The sequence below is a fragment of the Pinus tabuliformis genome, chromosome 3_1 (assembly GCF_031772625.1).
Source record: "Pinus tabuliformis cultivar Carrire ecotype Pingquan chromosome 3_1, CPIR1, whole genome shotgun sequence".
Lineage (NCBI taxonomy): Eukaryota > Viridiplantae > Streptophyta > Pinopsida > Pinales > Pinaceae > Pinus > Pinus tabuliformis.
The window spans coordinates 63259409-63285383 of NC_142301.1; the positions used below are offsets into that span (position 1 = coordinate 63259409).

Sequence of the window (25975 nt, forward strand, 5' to 3'; positions counted from 1 at the left end):
TTCCAACCCGTGATGGCATTGAGTAGCAACATTGGAGACAGGACCGACAATAGATCTAGTAGTTCAGAGTTGTGTGAGATTTGGCACCGCAAGGTGGGGCACATGTATCATGGGGCCTTGAGTACATTGCGGGAGATCACCACTGGTGTGCCAGATTTCAGTTCTGATCACCTTGATGTATGCAAAGGATGTGCTATGGGGAAGTTTGCTAGATCCCCTTTTCCCAGCAGTGACAACAGAGCGACCGAGATCCTTGACTTGATTCATACCGATGTGAGTGGTTGGATGTCTCATGTATCCTTGAGTGGCTATGAGTACTATGTTTTATTCATTGATGACCACTCCAGGAAGACCTGGATTTATTTCTTGAAGACCAAGAGTGAGGTCTTCAAGCGGTTTCAAGAGTTCAAAGCTCTTGTGGAGACCCAGACAGGTAGGAAGATCAAGGTCCTCAGGTCGGACAATGGAGGGGAGTATACCCTTGGTGAGTTTGTTGATTTTTGTGCTGAGGTAGGCATTAGAAGGGAGTTCATAGTTCCTTACTACCCCCAATAGAATGGGGTTGCGGAGAGGAAGAACAGATCCATTGCAGGGGTTGCCAAAGCCATGCTTCATGATCAGGGGTTACCTTTATTTTTGTGGGCAGAGGCCTGCAACACTGCTGTGTACTTGCAGAACAGGAGTCCACATCGTGCCTTGGGGAATGTGACTCCGGAGGAGGCTTTTTCTAGGAAGACGCCTAATGTTGGGCACTTTCGTATCTTTGGGTGTCTTACATATTCCTATGTCCCCGAGGAGAATAGGACCAAGCTAGAGCGCGCTGCAAACAAGGGCATCTTTGTGGGTTATAACGAGACCTCAAAAGCTTATCGGATTTATATTCTTGCGCAGAGGAAAGTGGTCGTCAGGCGGGATGTGAAGTTCGAGGAGGAGAGAGCTTTTAGGAGGTCACGGGAGTTAGAGTATCCAGAATCACCAGACCGTGAAGAGCAGTAGAGTCAATCATAGGGATCCAGTGGTCAGGGATCAGGAGGTACATCGATTACAGTGTCAGGTCCATCAGTGAGCAATGGCTCTCAGAGTCAGGTGGGTGATTCTTCGGGCAGCATGCAGGGCAGTCCGCAGAGCAGTTCACAGGGTAGTCCACTAATGGATAGTTCGCACGATACTTCAGCATCTACAGGGACAGATTTAGGCATGAGGTCAGTTGGCAGGCCTTTAGGAGTTCAGGTTTCTGATGATGATGATGGTTCTTTCACTCCAATGGGAGAAGTATCCTCAGGGAAGAGGAAGCCCAAATAGCTTCAAGATACCTTGCGCGAGGCCATATCAGTTGCTGGGCCAAAGAGACAGGTTAGAGAGAGTAAACCACGTGAGCGGTTCTGTAGTTACATGGCGTTGGTAACAAGCATTGTTGACTCTGAGCCTTCTAGTTATGAGGAGGCAGCCAGCCAATAGGTCTGGAGAGAGGCCATGATGGAGGAGTATTCTTCTATTATGAAGAACGATGTTTGGGAGGTAGTGCCGAGGCCTGAAGGTAAATTAGTTGTTACTTCGAGATGGCTCTACAAGATAAAGCATGCTGTAGATGGCAGCATTGAGAAGTTCAAGGCTCGATTTGTGGCGAGAGGGTTCTCATAGGCAGAGGGAGTTGACTATGAGGATACCTTCGCTCCCGTAGCTCGGTATACATCTATTCGCTCCATTATATCGATTGCAGCAGAGATGGGTTGGAAGATCCACCAGATGGATGTGAAGACCGCATTTCTCAATGGCTTCATTCAGGAGGAGGTTTATATTGAGCAGTCGCAGGGATTTGAGGTGCATGGGAAGGAGTCCCATGTATTCAGATTGAAAAAGGCACTCTATGGCCTGAAGCAAGCTCCTAGAGCTTGGTACTTTAGGATTGATACATACTTGCAGCAATTGGGTTTCACAAAGAGTGACGCTAAACCGAACCTATACTTCATTGTGGTGGGTGAGGAGCCTCTCATTTTGGTGTTGTATGTTGATGACTTGATCATCACTGGTGCAAAGAGACTCATTGAGGGCTGCAAGAGAGATCTTGCTTCAGAGTTTGAGATGAGGGATATCTGCTTGATGCATTATTTTCTGGGATTGGAGGTGTGGCAGGAGGAGGGGCATTTCTTCCTGAGACAATGGAAGTACATTGTGGATATTCTTAGCAGATTTCAAATGGAGGATTGCAAACCCATGTCTACACCTATGATCACTAATTGGAAGAAGCTTCACGCTTCTGATTCCAAGTTGGTGGATCCTACTCTATACAGACAATTGATTGGTTGTTTGATGTATTTGGTCAACACTCGACCAGATATATGTTTTGCAGTTAACACTATGAGTCAATTCATGTGTGAGCCCAGGAGAGTGCACTGGGTGGCTGCGAAACACATTCTTCGTTACTTGCAGGGGACTGTGGATTTTGGTTTGGATTATAGACAGGGTGATGGAGTGAGACTGGCAGGGTACACGGATTTAGATTGGGTAGGTTGTGCTTCAGATAGGAAGAGTACTTCCGGGTGCTGTTTTGGGTTGGGTTCGACAGTGGTGTCGTGGATTAGCCGGAAACAACAGTCAGTTGCATTGAGCTTAGCTGAGGCAAAGTATATGGCTGCTAGTTTGGCTAGTTGTGTGGCCATATTATTCAAAAATCGAATCGCTTGACTTGCATCATTAAAGACTTGCGAATGCTCAATATTATCAGGAACTGATGGTCTAAAAATAATTTCCATTTAATCTCATCATCCATCAAGTTCTCTCCAAGCTGTAAGGTAGATGTAAGGTAGACGCAACAACAACCAACTCATCATCTTGTTTATTTCCTTCTCTTGCAATTGTTTGAATATCTAATGCATCAAAATACTTCATATTGTCCCAAATAACATTACGATACTTCTTCAATCTATCATTTTTGCATGCAAATTCACTCTTTATTTGAAGAATGACTAAGTTAGAATCCCCTTTAACACTAAGCATCTTAAATTTCAAGTCCTTTGCCAACTCTAGACCTAACAATAAAGCTTCATATTCCACTACATTGTTAGTTGCATCAAATTCCAATCTATAGGCAAACTTGAATACTTGTCCAGGGGGGGAGGTAAGGACAATTCCAATACCCTTACCAAACTTTGAATGGGCACCATCAAAATTCATATGCCCAATCCAATCTTTCTTACTTTTCACTTCCTTCTCCAAAGGAGCAATAGAGTTAGCCAAGATAGCATAATTTCCCAAGTCATCAGATTCACAAACAATTTCATTATAAGGCTTCTTAGGATTCTCCACATGATACTTTCTCTCCAATTCCCTATCCAATCTAACCATGATGCCCTCACTATTAGGGATGGTAGCATAACTTAGATCCATTTGCAAACTACCCCCTATATCAGCTCCCCACTTTCTAGACAATAACATCCCCCAAGCATCAGGCACATCAATCACCACAATGTCCATGGTGATCATAATATCAAGATGTACTGCCAAGTGGACTTGAAGATCCTTTATCAAACCACAAACTTCAATAATTTTTGAATCCATGGCACAAATGTTGTGGTAAGGTCTAGAAATCCTCAAGTTCAACTGATTCATGACCTTCTTGGTCATGTCACAAGATGATGCCCTAGAATCAAACATACAATTATGCAAAAATAACCCATTAACCAACAATGTAATAAAGAAAGGTTGATGGTCCTTGCTACCTCTACACATATCACTACTTTGCAAAATGATAGGGGCATCCTCACATCCATCTTTAGCAAAATTTGACATTTCTTTCACATGAGGTGCATCAATGGCTTTTGACAACTTAAACTTTTGGGAGGGAATCTTTAGGATTTCACTCACAGTTACTAAAATCTTTGCATTTTTATCCAACCTCCCAAGTTAATATTTAAACCAGATGTAGGTGGAGTGAAAGTCTTATGGGCATTTTGATTTCTTTCCTTATTTATTGCCCTTTCTCTATCTTTGGCTATCTCTAAAATTTGATTTGATGAAGGCTTTTCACCATATAACTCGGTGATCCTATCCATCTTTTCAAAGTTATTCACACTATGGGAATATGGAGACTTCTTATTTATCTTTTGGCTATTCTCCACAACTCCCATCCAATTTTCCATAGACAAATGATGTTCCTTGCCAGCCACATTGATTCACTCACTTGTCCTAGCCATTCCTCCTTCCAAAATCCTTCTCACATAAGGACAAGTGGCTTCATCATGCATTTCATCACAAGGTCTACAATAGGGGATTGAATCATCAACTAAATTAGTAGACTCAAGTGGGTTTGGTGGCCTATGCTCATTGGGAGGTCCCTTCTTTTGCCATCTATCATTACCTCGATTTTGGAATCTCCCAGCTTGATTCCTCTCCATGGCCACCAATCTATTTTGGATGGCATTCATTTGAGTAGTGTGATTTGCTTCCATAGTCTTAATAAGTTGGGTTAATTCTTTAATAGGATCATGTGCACTTTCTTCCTTTGCCTTCCCCTTAGAATCATGAGACTTTGATGGCCCTCTATTGAAACTAGGAATTTCAAACTTTCCCGATTCCCTTCTAGCCCTTTCCATCTTCAAGGCTTCAGTTTGAGCTGCACCCAAATTTGCAGGCTCTTTCCTTCTTAACTCATAGGCAGTGTCAACACCAAAAGCATCTAAATATGAGCACAAAAGAAACTCATCAGGAGGCTTAACAGTAGCAAGCATGCTTTTTACCAAATCATTAAATCTCTTATTGAATTCCTCCATGGTTTCATTTTCATTCTTCTTCATAAAGCTAATAGCATTGATCAAGTGCCTATTCTCTTTCTTCTCTCCAAATTTTCCTATGAAAGCATTGATGATAGCTTGTAAGGAGTCATAAGAGTTAGCAGGTTGCTCAGTGAACCAATCAAGAGCATCCTCTTCTAAAGAGAACAAAAAGTCTCATCTTCACATCCTCATAGTTAGCAGTGTTACACCTGTTATAAAAATGTAACTATGTTCGGTCTTCAATAATGTACTTGAGTCATCATGTAATGTACTTGTCAAAAGAATAAAGAAAATTATTATTATTATTATTATTACTATTGTGACTTATTAAAGCATGGATTTCATGCTTGGGTCACCATGTTTTAGGTCAAAGTCCCCATTGAGGACTTCTAGGATTTATTCTGAGTCTATGGAGTTATTTGACATTTAAAGAGACCCTTCTTGGGCTTTTGAATAATGTAAAAATGTTAAGTACTGAGTCAAATATGAATTATGTAACCTTGACACCATGTCAGCGTAGAAGAAGACCCCACAAGGAGCCTATAAAAGGAAGGTCATCCAATTCATTTGGAGCATCATTCTCTCATCAAGTTCGAATTCTCTTGTAGCTGGGAAGAAGTGCGAAAATCTCTTGTCGCTGGGCAAAAGTGCGAAGTTCTCTTGTAGTTGGGAAAAGGTGCGAAGTCTGTTGCTGGGAAGCCGAAGTAAATGCGATTTTGGGGAAGTCTAAGAAGACAAGGAAAATCAAAATTTTGGTGTCTCTCTCTCTTTGTTTCGTGTCTTGGATTGGGAGATCGAAGTCTTCCAAGTTTCACTATTGCTGGAAGTTGTTAGTTGCCGTAAGCTGTTGCCTAGTCGAAGTTGCTGGGAAGAGGTCGAAATTCTGGGAGGCTGACTTGGTGTGGAGGGAAGGTCTGGTCTAGGTCTAGGGTGAAGAGTCTCAAAGAATACTATTGAAAGGAAGAATAATCTTGACTGGGTTTTCCCCTCGAAGGGGGTTTTGCCCTGGCATGTGCCTACGTCTCGTGTTTATTGTTTTATGTGTTGCTGCTTTTGGTAATTGCTTGATGAACTAAAGGGAGAAGATATAAAGAGTCGTAATAATAAGAACATCACAAGTAATTATCAAAAACAAGAAAATCTTTACTGCCTTTTTGATTTTCTAACAACACCACTTGAAAATGCGAACATTGAAATTCTTAACATGTGATGTAGCACTGATGCCATTGTTACCTTGAAAGGAAGACAACTTTTCAATAGCCTTGTCAGGGATATTGTGCGGAGAACCATTTATGTTAGTAAAATCACAAAGAGCAAAAAGATCATTCGTGATGTTTGGCTCTACTTGTTCTTGAAAAAACAAATGGATATTAGAAATAGCCTCTTGCCCAAGATTAGCAATAAGTCTACTATGAGAGAGTCTCTGTAACCTCTCTCTAAAAACCCTTTTAGTCTCAAGAGTGGGGCTAACTAGACTACTTGAATGCCTCCTAGTAGAAACTCTTGTAGAATTTGAATTAAGTGGAGTCGCCACATGAGCAAGAATCTAATCCTAAAAGTTCAATATGCCAAAACCAAAACTTAGTTGATTTCCCAGGTACAAGAGGACTTGGCTTTGGCAACGACGCCAAAAGAATGTTGTCATCTGTCACACACAACTAAGTTAGTGAGAAAAGCCCTTAACCCCGCAAGGTGTGGTTGGTGTCAAATTTAAGAGATGGGGCTATCACCTATTCTCAACTCTCTTTTCATTTAAGCTCTCTCCTAGGTAAGCTAAGGGGGGTGGTCCCTAAATGGGAAACTAAGTTAAAAAGGGTGGATGTGAGGTTTCTAGGAAATGTCAAATTTGGATTACTTGGGATTATGAGAAAATATAATGAGCAATATGAAAACCATTAACATACAGAAAACCAATGCCTTCAATATTGCTTAAAAATAAATAATACTTGCTCAAGAAAAATGAAGTGTTTCAAATTGGAACACAAGTAACTTTGTCAGTTAAACACAAGATGCTAGCAAGATATGATATTGCATGCAAGATATAAAATTTTCTTTCAAGAAATGCTTTCAAAATATATAATTATTCACAAATCCAAAGCATGTATGGAAGCAATATAGAGTGACTTGCAAAGGAAACCATTTAAACTTTACTTGCAAAAGTGAACAAGATGACACTTGTCAAAATAAGATAATCAATTCAAAACATTTGCATCAATGACAAGTACATGAAATAATTTGCAAGTAAAACAGTAAAATGTTATAGCATGAAATGCACTTAAACTAAGATTAAATGCAATTATCTTGGTTAATTTTAATCTAAATGCCTAGTCTAGATGTGATTTTTCTTTTGACTATTTTGAAACAAGTCTCTTATGTAAGTTGTGGAAGGGATCCAAGGAAAGATAACCAAGGCTATATTAACAATACCTCCCTTGTATTATCCAACACACCCGATGCCTTCGGCGCTGCAGAGACTATGGCTCTGACGACTGCAAGGTCATTGTGTTAACTACATATGAGTTGTCTATGCCCCTCAAGTTGATGAAAGAAAGGGGTCCCTAAGAGATGTATTTCAACCATGCTTATGCTTGGGGGTAAATTTTTAGAGATTCAAGCTATGCTAGTATGCCTAAATGAAATGCAAGTAAGTTTATTAGTGCTTATAAAAAGAAATGCTTCAAGTAAATAGAAATATGCTCAATGAAATCACTTAGATAATTGCTCAAAATTGTACAAGATACAAGAGCATAAGCTTCATAAACACGTAAGATTGTAAATTGTTCAAAGTAAATTCTTTAACAAATGATATTTCAATGATCAACCAACAAAAACAATGAAATGAGATGAAACTTCAAAGTATAATATGCTTGCAAAGTGAGCAAATAACTTTAAAATAGATGAGCAAGTAACCGATGAGCATATAGTGAGGAAAACATGACATGAATTGTTAAACTAAATCAAACTTTGACACATGAATTGAGATGCTTGCATATAATGAAATAAGTTGCTCCAAGTGAAATTTCAAGTTTTTTTTTTTTTTTTCCACAGAAAAAAAACGAACCATCCATTAATAAAAAAAGAGAGTTACAAAGTATATGCAGAGCATTCCGAAAGACTCGTTCTTTACCTTTAAAAAAGGTAGAAGAAAAGAGTCTCAGCTGATTAACAAAGACCAGCTCAACATCCTCAACTGGTTGACGAAGAACCAGCACAACAGCCTCAGCTGGAGGACCAGAAAAAAAAAGAAGAGAAAGATGAGAGAAAGAGACCGAAAGAAAAAATACGCAAAGAGGGAGGGAAATTATGATTTTCTCCCCTTTTTCTTCTCAACCTTTCGCCACTCCCCTTGAGTTGGAGAGGATGAAATAAGGACAAGAGAGGAATCCTCCACAATACAAGGAGCGTCCTTATCTGAGTCGGAGTGTTCTGGAGAGTGATGTCTTTTAGCCCCGCTAGTGTCCTCAAGAACTGGATTTTTCTCGGATTCTGGCGACATGTGAGCTTGATTAGTTGCTATGGGGGAGGAAGCCGTGGCTTCGCCCCCAATTGGATCATCGTCATGATCAGGTGGAGGGTTATCTGCCTCCTCGTCTTCTGTTTCTTCTTCTGGGTTCTCTGTGTGTTGCCAGCCTCTTGGTTTTTTTGCTTGTTTCTTGTTCCTTCTGTTTTCTCTTTTGACTTGAGGACAATTATTACGGAGGTGACCTGTCTGTTGACAGCCTCGGCACCTGAAGGCCGTGTTTTCGTAATCTAGAGGTTGTTTCCACTGGGAGTTGTTATGGATCAGAATGATGCTGTCAGGTAGCCCTTGACTGAGGTCAACTTCGACACAGATTCTGGCAAAAGTATGTATGCATCTAGCAATTCTTTCCACATCTTGCTTGATGTATTTGCCTATTGCATTCCCTATTGCCTCAAAAACTTTGGGAAGCCAAAAATGAAGCGGGAGGTTATGTAACCTGACCCAGACCGGCATTTTGGAGACCACCACAGAGGAGGGTCAAAACCCGGAAACCAGGGGGTCGTGAAGAGCCCTGCATTGCCCCAAAACCATGGCCCCTCATGGAGGACATGGTCTTTTTCCTCAACTGAATCAAATTTTACAATAAAAAATCCTTTGGAGCATAAATGGATGTCACAGTTTGGTGACCAAGTGGAAAAGATCCAATGCCGTAAAGCATCTGTTTTAGGCCAAAAGCCATTGAATCTACAAATGACTGCCAAAGAAGAGAAATCAACATGAAAGTTGTTTACCTCCGGCATATCGATTGTCAAAACTGGTGTCTGCTTACTTTGCTCCACAATATAAGGACCAGGCAGATCTTGTGGTGGTGCTGGCTTGTTGGAGGCTTCCCCTTTTCCTTTGACAACATCCTTGAACGAGCCTGTGCCCTTTGAGCTAGGTCCGAAACTTCCACCTCTCAGCCTCATGTTCAGAAAAATAGTTGAATCTCTCACTATTCCATAATGCTGCACTGTAAATTTTTCCTGTAAAATGTGTCCTGCATAAACCAAGCTCAGCAGGCTTGCTGATATGCCTAATAATTCTTGTATTTCTTCCTTTAAGTTTTTTATCAACATCCCTGTTCTGATTTGCTTGCAAATCGTATTTCCTGACAGGGTTCTGATGAAGATTTGTATCGCTTCAAGACCGGATTCCTTTATTGCTAACTTTGTTTTTTGCCTGGATCCTTCTGCTAGTTGGTTCTCCAGAACAAGAAGGGGAGATGGCTTGCCATGGTCGATTCTCCGGCATTCCTTTAAAGAATCTGGAGGCCCTGGAAGAGTCAGGGAGACCTGGACCTCTCGACAAAAGGAGATCTTGGAAAGGGGAGTCCCGAGCGTAAGCTTCTTCGCTGCCGAGATGTCAACCGCCCAAATCTGCGCGAAGGTGAACAGAGGAGCCTCAAACCGCGGGGAACCCAGACCCAAGCTCCCGCCCCATACATGGTCTTCAAACAAACCTTTAAAAGACTGCCAGAAAGCGGCAGATCGGGCCCGCGGCATACCGAATGGGGGCAGAGGAACAGTCAGCCGCCTCTTTTTCCTATAGACGCAGACAAAGCTACCTAGCCAGGGCGAAACACCCGCGGAGGAGAGCGCAGCTACCTGAAACTGAGAAAGGTCCGGTTGATTTGAACCAAAACGCCCAGGGCAATGAGGAAAGGTGCCCAGATCCGCCCTGAGAAAAATGACCTGAGCCAAGAGTGGAGAGAAAAACTCCGGTCTCTGTTTGATTTGATTCGAACCATAATACTCCTTTCCATCAAAGGATCCGGGCCGAAACCAAAGAGGAGAATCGAGCTCTGAGAACCCAGCGGCCAGGCACCAAGCCGATCCAAGACAATGCAGATCTTTGGGAGCAGCGGCGGCACAGGACGGACCTTCTGAAACCCTAATCACTCGAACACCCGCCATTTCTCTCAACCGTTTCCCAATTACCAAATCCTTGTTCAGATAAAATAACAAGTGAAATTTCAAGTTGTACATAAAAGAAAAACTTTAAATGCAAGACATAAAATGGAAACTTGTGGCAAAATTAAATTTAGAAAGTTATATTGTGATGGTGAGATTGTGTTAATTCTCAAGGCATGCAAAATGAAAACTAAGAAAACAATGCAAGATCAATCCACCTACATGTTTCTCTTTTTAAATAAGGAGAAAATGATGCCTTGGGTGAAACCCAATCTCCCGCAATCTGACTTCAATAATGGAGCAAAGGTGTTGTGACTTCTGCTGTCATAGGTGTAAGGGACTCTGCCTTGTCTTCCATAAAATCTGCTTCTAGGGCTTTGATGAAACCCTCTATCAATACTTCTGTTGTATCTCCTGCAATCTGCAGCTCTGTGTCCATAGTTATAACATGTATAACAATAACTGTAAAATGCGCCTATATACCTAGGTGTATAGGGAGAAGATCTGCTGAAGGTGTCTCACCCTTGAGAATATCTTTGTTTCTCTCCGCTTCTGAATGCTCTATTATGAGTTGTGTCTTGAATGCATCATTTTGGCTTCTTGACGCATTGGTCTTCTAGCGTCCCGAGTTGGTTGACTTCTGTAGGACTTTGACTTTGGGATTCACTTCATCATGAGGCTTCTCTACATGTGGCTTCTCTTCATCTTTGGATCACGAGGACTCGTCAACATATCCAAGACCTGTCTTGATAAGTGGTGACCTTTGGCAATTGAGAATGTCATCCAAGACCTGTGAGCTTCTCAGTTTTTGATTCAACTTGTCCACTTCTGGTTTCAAGCTGACAAGTTCTTGCTCAGAGTTTATGCAATCTTCTTCCTTCTGCTTCGACTAACTTCTTAATGCCTCCTCAAATCTTTTGGCTTCTTCAAGTTCCTTCTTCAAGGAGGTGACTTGCCTGCCAAGTTCTTCATTCTGTTTTTCCTTTTCCTTGAGCTGGTTTATCAAGATGCTTTCCTTGTTGTTTGCTTCTTGCAACATGCTTTTGAGGTGATAAGGTTCATGATCCTTTTCTGACATATGCTTCTTCTGCAGTTCAACTTCTTTTAGCTTGGTTATTTCATCAAGAGCAAAACCATATTTAGAATCAATCTCCTCAAGTTGGCGTTTGAGAATTACAACTTCTTCGGAACTGCTACCAACATTCTCCATTGACTTCCCCATCTCAGATGTTACGGATCTGTCTTCAAGTGGTTAAGCCTTTAAGAAAAAATTGCTCTGATTCCAATTGTTGGCAATACTGAGAGGGGGGTGAATCAATATTTCTTTCTTTTTCAATTGGTTAGTTATTAGCCATTAAACATTCAGAGCATCAACAATAATTCAGAAAACATGAACCATCGCATCAAGAAGAGCGCACAAGAATTGGCTCAACGAAAAGCTCAGTTATGTATGATGTAAATACAACAATTTACCAGTCAAGCTGGAAGGAAGTACAATACTCCCCAAATCTAAAGATGTTCGCAGATAAAATCTGCAGGAGTCTTCAGCCTCCTTTACAATTAACCAATCATCCAATCAATGCTGCTGCTACTGCAATACATTTCACAACTGCCAGTACACCTCACTGCTGCCACACTTGCTTCTTCCATTGCTGCACTTCACCACTGCAACTAACACTGCCTACCACTATCTCCAGTGCTGCTTACTGTAAACTACTGCTGCCACTGTTGTTTACTGCTATTGCCTCTGCTGCTACTGCTATCACACTTGCTGCTTCTCTTCTTGCACTTCATTGCTGCCACTCTCAGCTCATTTCTTTGCTGCTCATGGACTCAGTCACTCAGCCTCAGTGCTGAGATCATGATCAATATCAAGGTTCTCTATCAGCACTGTCATAGAGATAAGGATCACTATCATCAAGAGTTCTGTAGAATGTCATCATCATGCAACAAGTTCGCTGTTATGTTATTGCTTTCAACCAGAGTATGCCATACATCTCTGTTATAAGAGAACAATTTAGGACCAAGTATCACTATGTTACATCCATGCATCTTTGTCACAAGACCAGATATACATCATTGTCAAAAGTCATTATTAAACTGTCCATAACATCTCTGCAACTCAATAGATAAGGGGCTGATAACGAGGAAATCCTTACTGATGTACTGTCATAAAGTTTGCTGGACTTCACTATACTGCTGTCCTACCATACAATAATTGTCGCTTCTGCGATATAGAACAAGTTACTGTGTAGAAAACAAGCCAGCTATCAATGGACAGGATTGAATACTTCATCAGCTTAACTATCTACTGTCTACTGCAACAATGATAACAGGCCTCTATCCTTTTAGTCCTCCTGCAAACTCTAGCTAGTACATATACCATTTGTCTGTCCCACGTATTCTGCTCAATCACATTTGTAACTGACAAGTAATGTGATCAAAGGTACAACAGTTGACACTGTAAGCGCTCTAAACAATTGGATTGATGTGACTAATCTAGGATTACTATACAATTACCGATACTGTCATAGAGGTCTGTTCTCTGACTGCAAAAACTAGATTGCACCAAAGGATGATGTGGCACTTCTAGGTTAACTCCACAAATTCTCAAAGGATGCTTCAGGAAAACTACATAGCCCATCAATTATACTTGCATAACCTTTGGCTAAGTAGCTCAAACCCTTTTCTGTTACAGTGACTAACACTGGTTTTGAATTGCAATAGTCATTTCAGAACGATGCCATTCAAAGGGTGGTCAAGAAATTTGAGAACACAGTCATAGTGTCAAGGATCTTTAGCAACTTGATTACAATCCTCACATTGGCAACTGCAGGCCATAAGCATCAAAGGTTTCTGTCATGTCATGTGAATCAGTCTTACATACTGGTATACTGCCTTCAATACAAATTACAAGTATCTGCCCATTTCTCAGAGAACAAACAATTCTACATGCCCAGAAATGCAAAGATGGATTCTGCTCTAAAATAAATGAATTATACCACAGAAATTAGCTACGCAGATGACTGTCCAAACCAATGAAAATGTTGATGAGACAACTCAATACTTAGTCCATAAATTGACATTACTTGACATAATAAAATTGGATACAAGACCGCCAACATTAGTCCTATAGATAAGGCTGAGATCAATGCAGCCTCTTCACAATTTTCTTGCTTCTAGTCACAGAGGATCTACTTCCACTAAACTGTAGAGATGAATACAGCTAGGCTGCAGGGAAATGTAACATTTCTCAGATCACAAAAATTCCACGAAACCAATGGAAGCATATAATCCAGCAAGTCCCAGAAATTAACCAGTAACCCACAGAACTGGCCAAAATGTCTCAAAGAAAAGGGAGGAGCAAAACCCTAACAAAATGGTGTAGTCTGTCCTAGAAGCTATAATAAAGTCTCGTTTTGGAGGCTGAGTAGCCTCCGTAGCACTAGTGAAGAAACATAGAATTAAATCAAAACACTTTCAGAACTTCGGCTTCTTTCAAGATATTTTCTCCACTATACTTGACCGCAGACCATTTCAGAAGAATCCACGAGTTGCTTAACCTTACAGCTCAAAAAGAACCCAGTCAAAAATAAATGATAAGCTAAGATGCAGAAACCTCCCAAAATGAACTTCGACCTTAGATATCGTGTTGCACGAACCTGAGATTTTATTCCAGAAGAGTGAAATCGAATTGATGATTTTGATCAAATGAAGAGGCTTTTTTTTTAGAGGATGAGACATGTTTTTGAGGGTCAGGCCGACCTATGTCATTTTTGGAGGGAAATTAATTTAAAAAACTTGGAACAAAAACCCTACATAAGGATAGGGCCATCTTAAAGGCCTATTTAATTTTAGACAAATTATGAGATTCCTTCACAATGCCTTCTTGTTAAGAATTGTGAAACCTTTTACAATAATATTCTTATTAATAGATTTTGAAAGCCTCTACAACACCTTTTTCTATTACTACCACATCAGCACTTGATCCCATACTTGTTGCAACATTGTCAACCCTTGGGGTTTTGGACCCTAAATTGGGGCTTTGACTTTGACCGGGCATATCTCACAAACTGTGAGGGCCCATGAAATGCTCCACATACCACCAGAATCAGCAAGATGAGGAGAATCCATCTTCAAAGGGTTCCAAGCCAAATTCCATGATCTGCTACTTGAAAAACTTCAATAACTGCGGGGTATCCTTATTGTCCAAGGAACCCAAACCCTAAATCCAGTGGCTAGGGTTTCAATGACCTACATCATCCATCATCCATCATCCATCTGTAACAATATCAGTGACCTCAACACTTTGTCTCATCAAGCTATAACATCAATATCTACACGTACTTTGCATCTTGCACTAGCCTACACTACTGCACCTACTCCTAATTTGACATCATTGACAACATACTCAACAATGATTCCACTTATTGGAATCACGATTTCCGTTAGACAAAAACCTCCAGCGTTAGTCTTCGCTACAATTGCCAGAGTTAGGATCCACGAGAGGCAGTTAGTCCATGTCGCGAAACACACGGGGAGCGCTGAACCCAATGTTCAACAATTTCCCCCCCAACGCAAACTTGGTGAGTTTCGAATTCGAGACCTGTTGCTCTAATACCACTTATTGGAATCACGATTGTCGTTAGATCAAAACCCGCGGGCATTAGTCTCTGTAACGAATAAAATATATAAATAATATAAATATATTGTAAAAGATAATAATCATAAATAATAGTTAGTTAAGCTAGTAATTAGGTTGAAGAGGCATGTCTAATAGGACATGACTCTTCATGAAGAGACACTTGCTTGGTATATAAGCAAGCCTCTCATTCTCATTTGTAAATCATTCATTCTTATTCATTTTATTTAATATAATATTTATATCCTAAATGGATATCTTGACATTCCAAGTTTTCTGGAGTAATTACTTTTACAGAAGGAACTTTGTTTGCTTCATTTGGTATTAGAGCCACGTTGGTTGATCACCAGGCCTTTGGCCATCAACTTGACGTCAACTGTGTTACTGTCGCCATCGTGATTCCAACGTTTTGCTATCAGTTTTGGAGTTTCTCCGGCTTGCGCTTAGGCCCTTGGCCATTAAAAAAAAAAAAAAAAAAAAAAAAAAACACTAGAAATAAAAATCTTATTAAAAAAAAAAAAGAAAATAAAAAATTAAGATTGCATTACAAAAAAGAAAAAAAAGAAAAGGGAAACCGAAATAAAAAAATATATTACCTGAGGCCACCTCCGCCTCCTCACCAACGTCAAACGTGACCTCTGCAAACCGAACAAACGTTGAACCACTGTCCAGGACGCAGCTACCGCTACCCTTCCACGCCACTGCCTCTGCCTACCCTCTGAGCAGTCGTCGGATCTCCACTCCCTCGTTGTCAGCTGAAAACTCCACCACCACTGGAGACGTTGACCGAATCTAGCTTCCCTGTGCGTTCGCCGCTCTTGTCCCTGCTGTGTTGTCCTAAGAGTCGAAGGCATTGGGCCACCTTGCGAACATCCAACCACCATCTCCACGGTTGAATTCAACTCCACGCCAGCCCGAACATTGTGCCATTGTAGCCTAGCATAAACCTTCGTTGGGGTTACAGTGCCAGTTCCACTCAAATCTGAATCTTCGGTAATTTGCAGTAGCTTAGTCAAATTTGGTGACGAGGCTACCATAGGCAGAGATACAACCCGTGGTTTCATTTTTGTAGCCTGTTCACATTGTTGAACCAAGCCATACCGCCATCCTATGCCACTGTCATTTCTACATTCCCGTCACATCTGCCAGCATAACCACGTCTGACTTGCCCACAATATCGACTACCATTTACCTGTTGCTGTGTAGCAGTCCGTATTCCGTTTGAAAACCGCACAGGGTTTGTGTTGTTCATCATTGTTGAAGTTGCTGGTTGCGTGGGTTTATTAAACCAAAACCTGTACCTGCTTCAAGTGCTTAAGAAGGGTCACGTAACATAATTGTTGCTAGAAAGAGTACAAATACACCTTGTGATAGACACGACTGTATGAATCCGTACATAACCATTAATTTAAGGTTCTATTGAAGTTCCATTAAGAAATCAAACGAGATTATATGTTAAAGTGCATAAAGGATAATCACCATTTCAAAACATTAACGCCACTTTTTATAACAAAGTCAAACGATTAATTTTGAGAGTTGAATTAATCGTTAGTGAAGTTTTAAGTTCTTAAAAATAAAAAGTGAGTTATTAAGAAAGGAATTTTATTGGATGATAATGCTATAAAGCTAAAGGTATTAAAAAAAAGGGGGGCAAAGATTCACAAAGAGATTTTTTTTTTAAAATTATAAAGGAGTAATAAAAAAAAGATATATTATATAAAAAAAAAATATACAAAAGAAAAAACATTTTATTTGCTGAAAGGTTAAACTTTAAAGAGCCGTTGAAGTTTATTATTATTGAGTGGATAAAAAGATAAAAGGTGTATATATATTCAAAAAGGTGATTTTAGAAAAAGGCTTATAAAGTTTTTATATATATATATATTATACACCAAAATACACAAGATTTAATTTATAAAAAAAAAGGAAAAAAAATTAAGAAGAAATTAATAGAGTCAAGGTTATTTAGAAAAAAGAAAAAAAAGAGAGGAGAATATTTGAAATATATATTAAAATAAAAAATAATTATTCCATACAAAGTTAAAAGTGAAGAAAAAGAAAAAATACGGAATCCCTAAGTTGGGAACAAAAACAATCAATCGCAAGAGATATAGAACAATTTATTACAATAATGGAGCGACGGGCTGAGGAGAGAAAGAGAATGGATTCCTTCTTCCATTCTTTACATCCATCATCACTTCCACAGAATGATGTTATCCAGTGTACCGAGAAAGTCCAACTAAAAGATCAAGAGAATGAAAAAATAGCCAAAATTCAACAAAGCAAGGAAGTGTTAGAACGGGAACATAAAAATCTTGTGGATATACATTACAAAGAAATAATGGAAAAGGACGAAGAAATTTCTCGTCTCAAGGACCACGTCAGAAAATTACTGGCACAAGTGAAGAAGACTAAAGTCTCAAAAAAAGAACTCAAGAAGCACTTATCAGAACAAGAAGAGGAAACTTCACGTTTAAAGAACCTTAATAAAAATTTATTAGAACAAATCAGAGATCTAAAAGATGAAAAACTTAAAATTCAAAACACTGAAAATAAGGTTGATGAATCAAAAACCAAAGAACTTTTACGTCTGAGAAACCATAATCAAAGTCTGCTCAATCAAACTAAGAAACTTAAGGAGGATAAGAAAGCATTAAAAGATAAGTTGGAACAAGTCACTCAAGTAGAAGTATCAGAATCTCTAGTCGCAACCGTTCAAGTTGAAAATAAGGGAACAAATACCGATCCCGTGAATATGACAACTCAAGAAGACAAGTCAGTTGAAGAAACGACACACGTAGATGTTGCAGTTCAGACAATGAACATCCCAAGTGAATGTTCCATAACCATCTCAACAACATCTTTGCCAGAAGAAAATATAAAAATTGGCACATGCCCAGTAAGGAGAAATCAAACCAAAAAAGCTCCATATCGACATCCGAATCATGAGAGTAGACAACTCAACCATGCTACGTATCGGGACCATTCAGACCAGAAACAACAAATTGATGTTTCAGAGAATAATGACGTAAAATCAATCCAGTCTTATGCTAACAAGTCGTTACAAAATTCCAGTGATCAGAGTACTATACAGAAGATTAATCTGGGATGGTCTGATCCCTTCTCAGTGCGACAATTTTGTTTGTCACTAAGAAGATCATATCAACTTGTATCGACAAGGATGACTATTCCGAGAGAGAAAGACGTTCGAAGCCGAAAAAGAGATCAAGCCTTTTTCATCGACAAGCTTTGATGTCAAAGCTTTTTGAGGAAAAAGGCAATGTAATGAATAAAATATAAAAATAATATAAATATATTGTAAAAGATAATAATCATAAATAATAGTTAGTTAAGCTAGTAATTAGGTTGAAGAGGCATGTCTAATAGGACATGACTCTTCATGAAGAGACACTTGCTTGGTATATAAGCAAGCCTCTCGTTCTCATTTGTAAATCATTCATTCTTATTCATTTTATTTAATATAATATTTATATCCTAAATGGATATCTTGACATTCCAAGTTTTCTGGAGTAATTAATTTTTACAGAAGGAACTTTGTTCGCTTCAGTCTTTGCTACAATTGCCAGAGTTAGTATCCACGAGAGGCGGTTAGTCCATGTCGCAAAACACACAGGGAGCATTGTACCCAATTTCTAACACTAGACCCATAGAGAAAATACACAAAAAAATGCACTGCTGGAACTTGTAACTCAACTTTGCTGGGGAAATTGGCCCACCAGAAAATCGACCTCTTGAAGAATTCGTCCCTGGAGAAACTCAACCTCTAGCATTAGCAAATCGATCCTCTCTTTTCCTCCTTGTACAACCCCTGCACACTCAAGGAAATCAACCCACTGGATAAATATGCCTCTGCACAAATCGACCTCCTTTGTGCTTCAGTGATCGACCTCTTGATTCCCTGAACTCGACCTCTTGGAAATACTTCCGAAATTTCCCTATACTCATCCTCCCTTCTCTTCAATATAGCTCAGCGTCTCACTTTGGAGAAAATCACTCCCTCAAAGCTGTGTGGTTGTGTTGTGTCTGCACCTCTCCATTAGGCTTCTTTTATAACTTCATTAAGCCAAATCCCTAACCCTAATCTCCTAAGTGATTGATGATTGAGATTAGATCTCACCTGACTTGAGATCAACGGTTGAGATCATATCTAAGCCACTTAAATAATTTTATTATATATCCTTAGTACTTTGGCTTAGTAGTCCACAATTTTTTTCTTTTTTCTTTTGTATCCCAGAGGAACCCAACAGCCCGTCTAACATGTAACTGCTAGTAAACCTCTGGGGGTCTACGACCTGTCCTCCTCTCCGTAAACCGGGTCACAATTAGGGGTATTTGAACCTTGGATCTCTCAGTTTTCACATTACTTCGATCACCAATTGAGCTACCCCCCTGGACTTAGGAAAGAAGTCATAAATTACTTATTCCACTAAGCAAGCACCTAAAGAGGCAATCAACCATCTTCTACACGGTAAGACACCAGGCTCATGTCGAAGACCTTCCGAAGCTACCAAGAACTTCATCACTGACCCTACTGATATGAGTCCGTTGTATGTATGCCATTCCATAGCATTCACTATGAACGGTTTCCTGTAGATGTTGACCAAGAACTCTCACACCTGCTGCACTGAGGCCCCTTCTCTGCTGCACAGACAGGTTTGCCGGTTTTCCCACTGCGTGTGGGGACCTTTGCTACTGACCTGTCCCAGCCTAGCACTTTTCTCTGTTTGTCGATGGATCCCTTTGTTGCATGGGTTCTCATCACACACTCGCAAGTCCACTCCTCGATTGTCGACTTGTGTGTTGATGTCCTTAGAAGCTCTGATGGGCCCAACACTGCTGACTGTGACAGCCTAAACAGTGGCTCTGCCTCCCTCACCGACAGTTGCACCACCGACAATGCTTTTTCGACGACCCCCCTGTGTGTGGACACACATTGTGTGGGCTATCTCCTCTGCCTAATCCTGATAGCTCTTGAATGGTGCTCCTTGTTTCTGTAGCCTTGTGTTACCTCTTCTCTCTCAGCATGCGATCACTGGGTGCCTGACAGTTCTGTCAACCACCCACAGGAACCTCTTTTTTATTCTTATTTTAACTTTAACTTCACTTGCAGTCAACGTTCGTATGCCATATGGCCCACGTGTTATCAACACAATGAAATTTTCTGCCTCGTACAGTTGCAGCCAAACTTGGGCCTTCTGTAACTCCTACACGAACTTGGCATCAGTTTGGTTTTTAGATTTTACATTCTGATACCATGTAAAATTCTTAATCTAACACTTGGCAATTAGTTCTTAGCAGATTTATCACATATCTACTAAATAAAAGCACAACTAGGTTCTTAACGAAATATTCAATGGAAGCATAATTGCAAAATCAATGTCTATCACTTGTGATAGATACAAATTCTGTCCACTCAACAATTCTTCATTTAATAATCTAGAGTCTGGACTTACTTGGGCTCTTGTCTTGGGATAATGGCCCAACTAAGAAATTTACATTTACAACATACCTTGGATCTTATCTCGCTGATCACGCCCTAGATCTGTGGTTGATCTGCTTGCATGATTTGGATCTCCAATGCTGCACCCCTGCACCTTCCTTGGATCCAACACACTAGAGTATCTCACTCCTTGAGAATTTTTTTCTCAATGTCTTTTGTTGTTGTATTGTATGTCTTTCTCCTCTTCTTAGCCTTGTTTTTTTAACTTCTTGTTGTGGTAAATCCCTAACTCTAATCTCCAAAGTGATTGATGGTCGAGATTAGATCTTGCCTCACCTAAGATCAATGATTAAGATTAAAACATGACGAATGAAGTAAATACTTTACTTTACCTAAGTTTCTTTAGCTCAATAGCCAACATAATTAATTATGTGCTTTTCCTAAGTTACATGTAAGGTAAGTTACAAAAGCAACTTATTCAATACTTGAGCAAGTATCCTAAAGAGATTTTGGGCATCTTCTGCATCCATAGACACACAGGCCTATGCAGAAGTACTTTCTGAGCTATAATTTTCAACACTATCTTGGGAAGTGTGAAAATATTGTTGACTGTGAGATTGCTATATCTGAGAAACATTTCAGGGATATGACACCAGAGGCAAGACCACCCACAGACTCGATAGACTCATAACCATGTGGAAAGACATAGGTGCACCCAATGTGGGTTGGAATGGTCCCTACAATGGTGATCATCCCTACAATAGAAGTCTCGCCAAAAACCGTGAGTCCACATATAAGCTCTCTTAAGGACCTCCAATCCTATACAAGACAAAAGGAACCCGAAGTGAACTCAAAGGGACCAACCATGGTCTGACCATAAGAAGACTGACTCAACATGACACTGGGTCTGGGATGCCTACAGGGCCTCACATGGTTTTTAGATGACTTTGACTTGTGACCTTGGGCTTACAATGGTGTTTAAGAATGCTGCAATGAATATATAGTTACCCTGCTGAAAGAGGGTTAATAGGTATAAAGTAGTGTTGCAGAACTCATTGACTTATCAAGTCATGCCTCAAATGAGTGCTCAATGTACCGGTTTTCATGTACAACTTTCAAGTTATTGGGAAAGCTCACCTAACTTGTGAGTTATTGAAAGATCAGCGACTTCGGTGAGTCATCCAGGCATGGTTTTGTCTATAAAGTGCTATTCGGGGGGTCTTTTTGCTCGTGTTTACTTGTTGATTTATATTGTGTCTCTGAGAATTTCAATTGAGGGGTTTGTTAGAAGGGAAACATGGTGTTTACTCCATGGCAAAGAGTCTCTTATGAATTGGGCAAAAATATTAAAATTTATGCATTTTTTAAATGTTGGTTGATTTCTTTTGCTGAGTTGGCCGATATTTTCTGAAGATTTTCTCAAGACCCCAGTGCGTTATTCCTGAGTCCGTGTCCTAAAACATTGGGATAAAGCTGTTATTATTTCTTGTAGGTGAGGAATGCTGTCAGTAACATCATTCATTTTACGTATTCAGCAAATTGCAAACGCATGAAATGTGCTCCCTCCTAGTTGTTGATGCAATTGCATGATAACTAAAATATAAATAAGTACCAACTGAAGATTTTTCATTTTAAAAACTGTTTTATATGTAATAAACATAGCATTTGATCTTTGATTGTATAAGTTGAAGTTTTTTCACAGGAAGTTGAATGCCTATGTTCAAAACACATTATACATCTTATTATATTTATGCCTTTACTCATCAACATGCAAAACGAAAGAACATGTTGGTTTATTTTCAGGTATCCTTTTCTATGAGTTTTCTTTCATGTTGGAAGTTTTCTGCATTCCTTCAAATGTATTATTTTCATATTACTGACCGTCCATCTATCCTTGTGTTGCAGAGGCAGATCCTAATCAGGCTCCTGATTCTAATGTTTTGGAACAGAGAGACCCAAGTTATGATGTAATGCTGAATGAGATGTTTGGACGTGTCAAGGTTAAGCCCGGAGGGCCAGCAGAAATGGGTGATGTAGGCTACTTTAGACCTCATTTATATTAAGATTCTGCAGCGGTAAATTGGAGTTACCAGACATACGTTCTGCTTAAATGCTAGGATCTTTGCAACGATTGTGACACATTAGCTTCCTGTCCATTTATACATGTCATTAAATTTATATTGCTATTGATGTTGAAACTATTGTTGGTTTGAGGCTTGTAAGAGTTTTATCTGTTATTCATGTTACGTTGTACATTTGAATTTCACATTACATAGAATCTGCATTGACTTGTATGTCTTCTGTCTGGACTTTAGTTCCATAGGTGTTGGATCTGATTGGGAAACTTTGGATGAAAGAATGTGCGAGTAGCATTAATTTGCAATGCCAAATGAGAAAGGAATACTTGTCATAGACGTGTGATTGGAAAAAACAATGCAGAGTTACACCCTTTTCCTTCCAAAGCAGTTTTCAACTTTTCCAACATCAAACCATAAACTGCCTGTAATTTTGGCAAAACACATATTGAAACCAGTCCATAATTCGCTAATTTATTTTGATATGCTTATCCAACTGGATATCCTTGTTGAAGCTTGTGGTATGTTAATTTTAGATAATAATGGTATGTTCTATGCTTAAGAGCAATTTTATTTCAATTTTCTTATTAGCCCATTATCAATATCCAGTTTAGCAATCACATCAACATGATAGTAAAACGCAGATAGAACATAAACAATAATAGTAGAAGACAAGCCAAGACAAGAGGACACAAGATATGGCACCAGCCAGGGACAGACCCCAATGTGGGGAAACCCTTGATCAATTCTTCTTATAATTCTGCAAAAGTTCAGCAGAGAGAAAGAGAGAGTACAATATACAATTTTCACTTGCCTAATCAAAGTGAAATCTGACCAGTCAAACAGAAGTAACAAAAAACCCTAACCAGAAAGTCAACGCTCATCAACAGGGCAGATTTTGACATCCAAAACAGCTCGGTCAAACTCGGTCAACTTGGCCTCCAACATCTATTCAAATCAGCCCCAAAACAGTCCAAAAAAGTCCAGTCAAATTTGGTCAACAAAAGTCAACGCTGCAGCAAACCCTTCTGCAGTCAATGCTGGTCAAACAGTGGTCAAACAGCCTCTATTTCTGTGCCCAGAAATGTGGCCTACCCAAACAAAGATCCCCCACACAAAACCGCAGTCAAAACTGGTCAATGCAAGTCAAAACAACCCTCCTGCAACTTCGGTCAACGCTGGTCAACGCAGGGACAAAAAACCCTTCTCTTCTTCGCACGTGTGGAGAGCTGCCTCTGAAATTCATACCCAATCAATGAAGGAGAGAGAAGAATGAGTGTGAGTGAGATGCCAAAATGAGGAGGAGGCTCCTTGTATTTATATGCAACGTTGAGGTGCAATTTTGATGGCTGGCCGACCTTGACAATTTGTCCATAATCAAAATAAATTCATAATTCCATTTGTACATGTCAGAATGGGATGATCTTTAGATCAATCCTACACCTCTCGGAGAGAGGAATCCAATAAAAATATCAGCTGCCTTATATGAGCTGTCCAAGGTGAAATTTGGCCCTAATTTCCAAATTTAACACTCTCTCTCAACTAGGGAGAACTTCACCTACCAAACTATCTGAGAATCTGTACCATCCCTGTCTTTGCTATGCTCTGCTCCGCTGAACCATGGAGAAAGAAGAAATGATCGAGAATGTATCATACCATTTTCCACTGACCCGAAGTTAATCTCCAATAATAGAGTGTGTCATACCACTCTTAACTAACCCGAATTCAGTTTCCATTGATCCCAGATCAATATCAACATCCTAGCGTAGGGAGTATGGTAGTACACGATGCGTCCATCGATAGTACTATGGTCCCTATCCTCATTTCCCTACTCATTGGCCAGATGAGAGGTACTTCCCATGAGTCCCGAATTACATGGGTAGGATGCGCCGGTAGGAGAAGGTGAAGCACTCATCCTGCTCATATGCCTGTGGAGAAGGTGAACCACTCATCCTATGCATATCTCAACATGGGGTGTCACAGGGGAAGGTGAACCACTCACCCTGTATATCGCGCACCATTATGGGAAGGTGAACCACTCACCCTATGGTCACTCATTGTTCCAAGAAGTACCCCAAGCCCCCTGGAGCTCCCAGAGCTCAACATCCATCTCATACGAGACCCTCATAAGAGGGTCTCTCCACGACTCCAAGTTGTTCACATAAGGTTAAGAATTTGACCTTCCCCAGGGGCTTCATAAGAATATTGATGACCTGATCATCAGTCCCAATGTGTTGGAACCTTATTGCTCCCTGTTGTACCATATCCTGGATAAATTGGTACCTGATATCAATATGCTTGGAGCAGTCATGAAACACGAGATTCTCAGAAATATGCATCCCACTCTGGTTGTCGCAGAAGATCACAATGGTATCCAACACATGTCCAAACAACTCACTAAAGAGCTTCCTCAACCAAACAACTTCATAGGAGGCCATACTGACAACAATGTATTCAGCCTCAACGGTGCTCAAGGCAACTGAATTCTGCTTCTTGCTCATCGATGATATCGAAGCAGAACCTAGAGAGAAGCAACATCCATATGTGCTTTTACGATCCACCACACTGCTAGCCTAGTTTGCATTAAAGTAACCATGAAGCCTCACATTCCCGACAGTGTATCTCAGTCCATAGGTGATTGTGCCCCAGAGATATCTCAAAAGATTCTTGGCAGTGATCCAATATATGGATGAGGCTCGACCATAAACTAACTCAATGTATTCATTGCAAAACATATGTTCGGACGGGAGTTCACCAAGAACATCAGGGCCCCCACGAGTTGACGATACTCAGAAGGATTTCCCAAATCGGGCCCAGCAACACTTACGCATAACTTCTTGAAGTTAAGTTCCATCGGAGTAGTCACGGACTTGCAGTCCACCATACCAAATCTTTCAAGTATCTTCACAATACATTTTCCTTGAGAAAAGAAAATCTCCCCTGGCTTTTGCCAGACCTCCAACCCTAGGAAGTAATGCATCAATCCTAGGTCCTTCATCTCGAATTTGGAAGCCAACTCTCTCTTACATTGATGAATAAGAGGGTCTGCACCTGTCAGAAAGAGATGTCCACATAAAGTACCAAGATGAGAGGTCTATCATTCTCAACCTTAAAATAAAGGTTTGGATCAGCTTCACTTCTTGTAATAACAGCTTGACAAACCGCCAAAATTGGATGTTGAAAACTCCAATCTGAAGAGAACAAACCAAGAAACATGAATCAATTGCAAGTCTGATACATCCCTGAAAGTTGCTTGACAACTCCATCAAATGCCAAGCTGCAATGCAAAAGGATCCATCTGTCCTTTTCTTGGTCCAATGACCATCCAAGTGAACAAAAGAATGTCCACAAATGCTCTCAATCAACATCCCAATCGCTTGTCCACTGACAAAATGTGGATGACGCCCACTGGTGAATTTGTTGAAGTTCAGATTCCCAATTGCTTTCCCACTGGAAAATTTGATGATGCCCTCTGGCTGCTTTGATGATGCCCACTGACTGCTTTGACGATGCCCACTAGCTGATTTGTTGATGCCCACTGGCTGCTTAGTTGATGTTGTCGAAACTTTTAGTCTGACAACCATTTTCAATTCCATTATCATTTCCCCCC

The 25975-nt window shown here is 40.1% G+C and overlaps 1 protein-coding gene across 2 annotated transcripts in view; it reads left to right on the forward strand.

Moving 5' to 3' along the window:
* The window catches only part of LOC149185789 (dynein beta chain, ciliary protein), a 238775-nt gene that overhangs the window by 83163 nt on the left and 129637 nt on the right, over nucleotides 1-25975 (forward strand). For both annotated transcript variants that reach the window (XM_089410801.1, XM_089410800.1), the window contains exon 3: nucleotides 22196-22323. In XM_089410801.1, the coding sequence (XP_089266927.1) occupies nucleotides 22196-22323 (128 nt within the window). The remainder of the gene's footprint in view (nucleotides 1-22195; nucleotides 22324-25975) is intronic.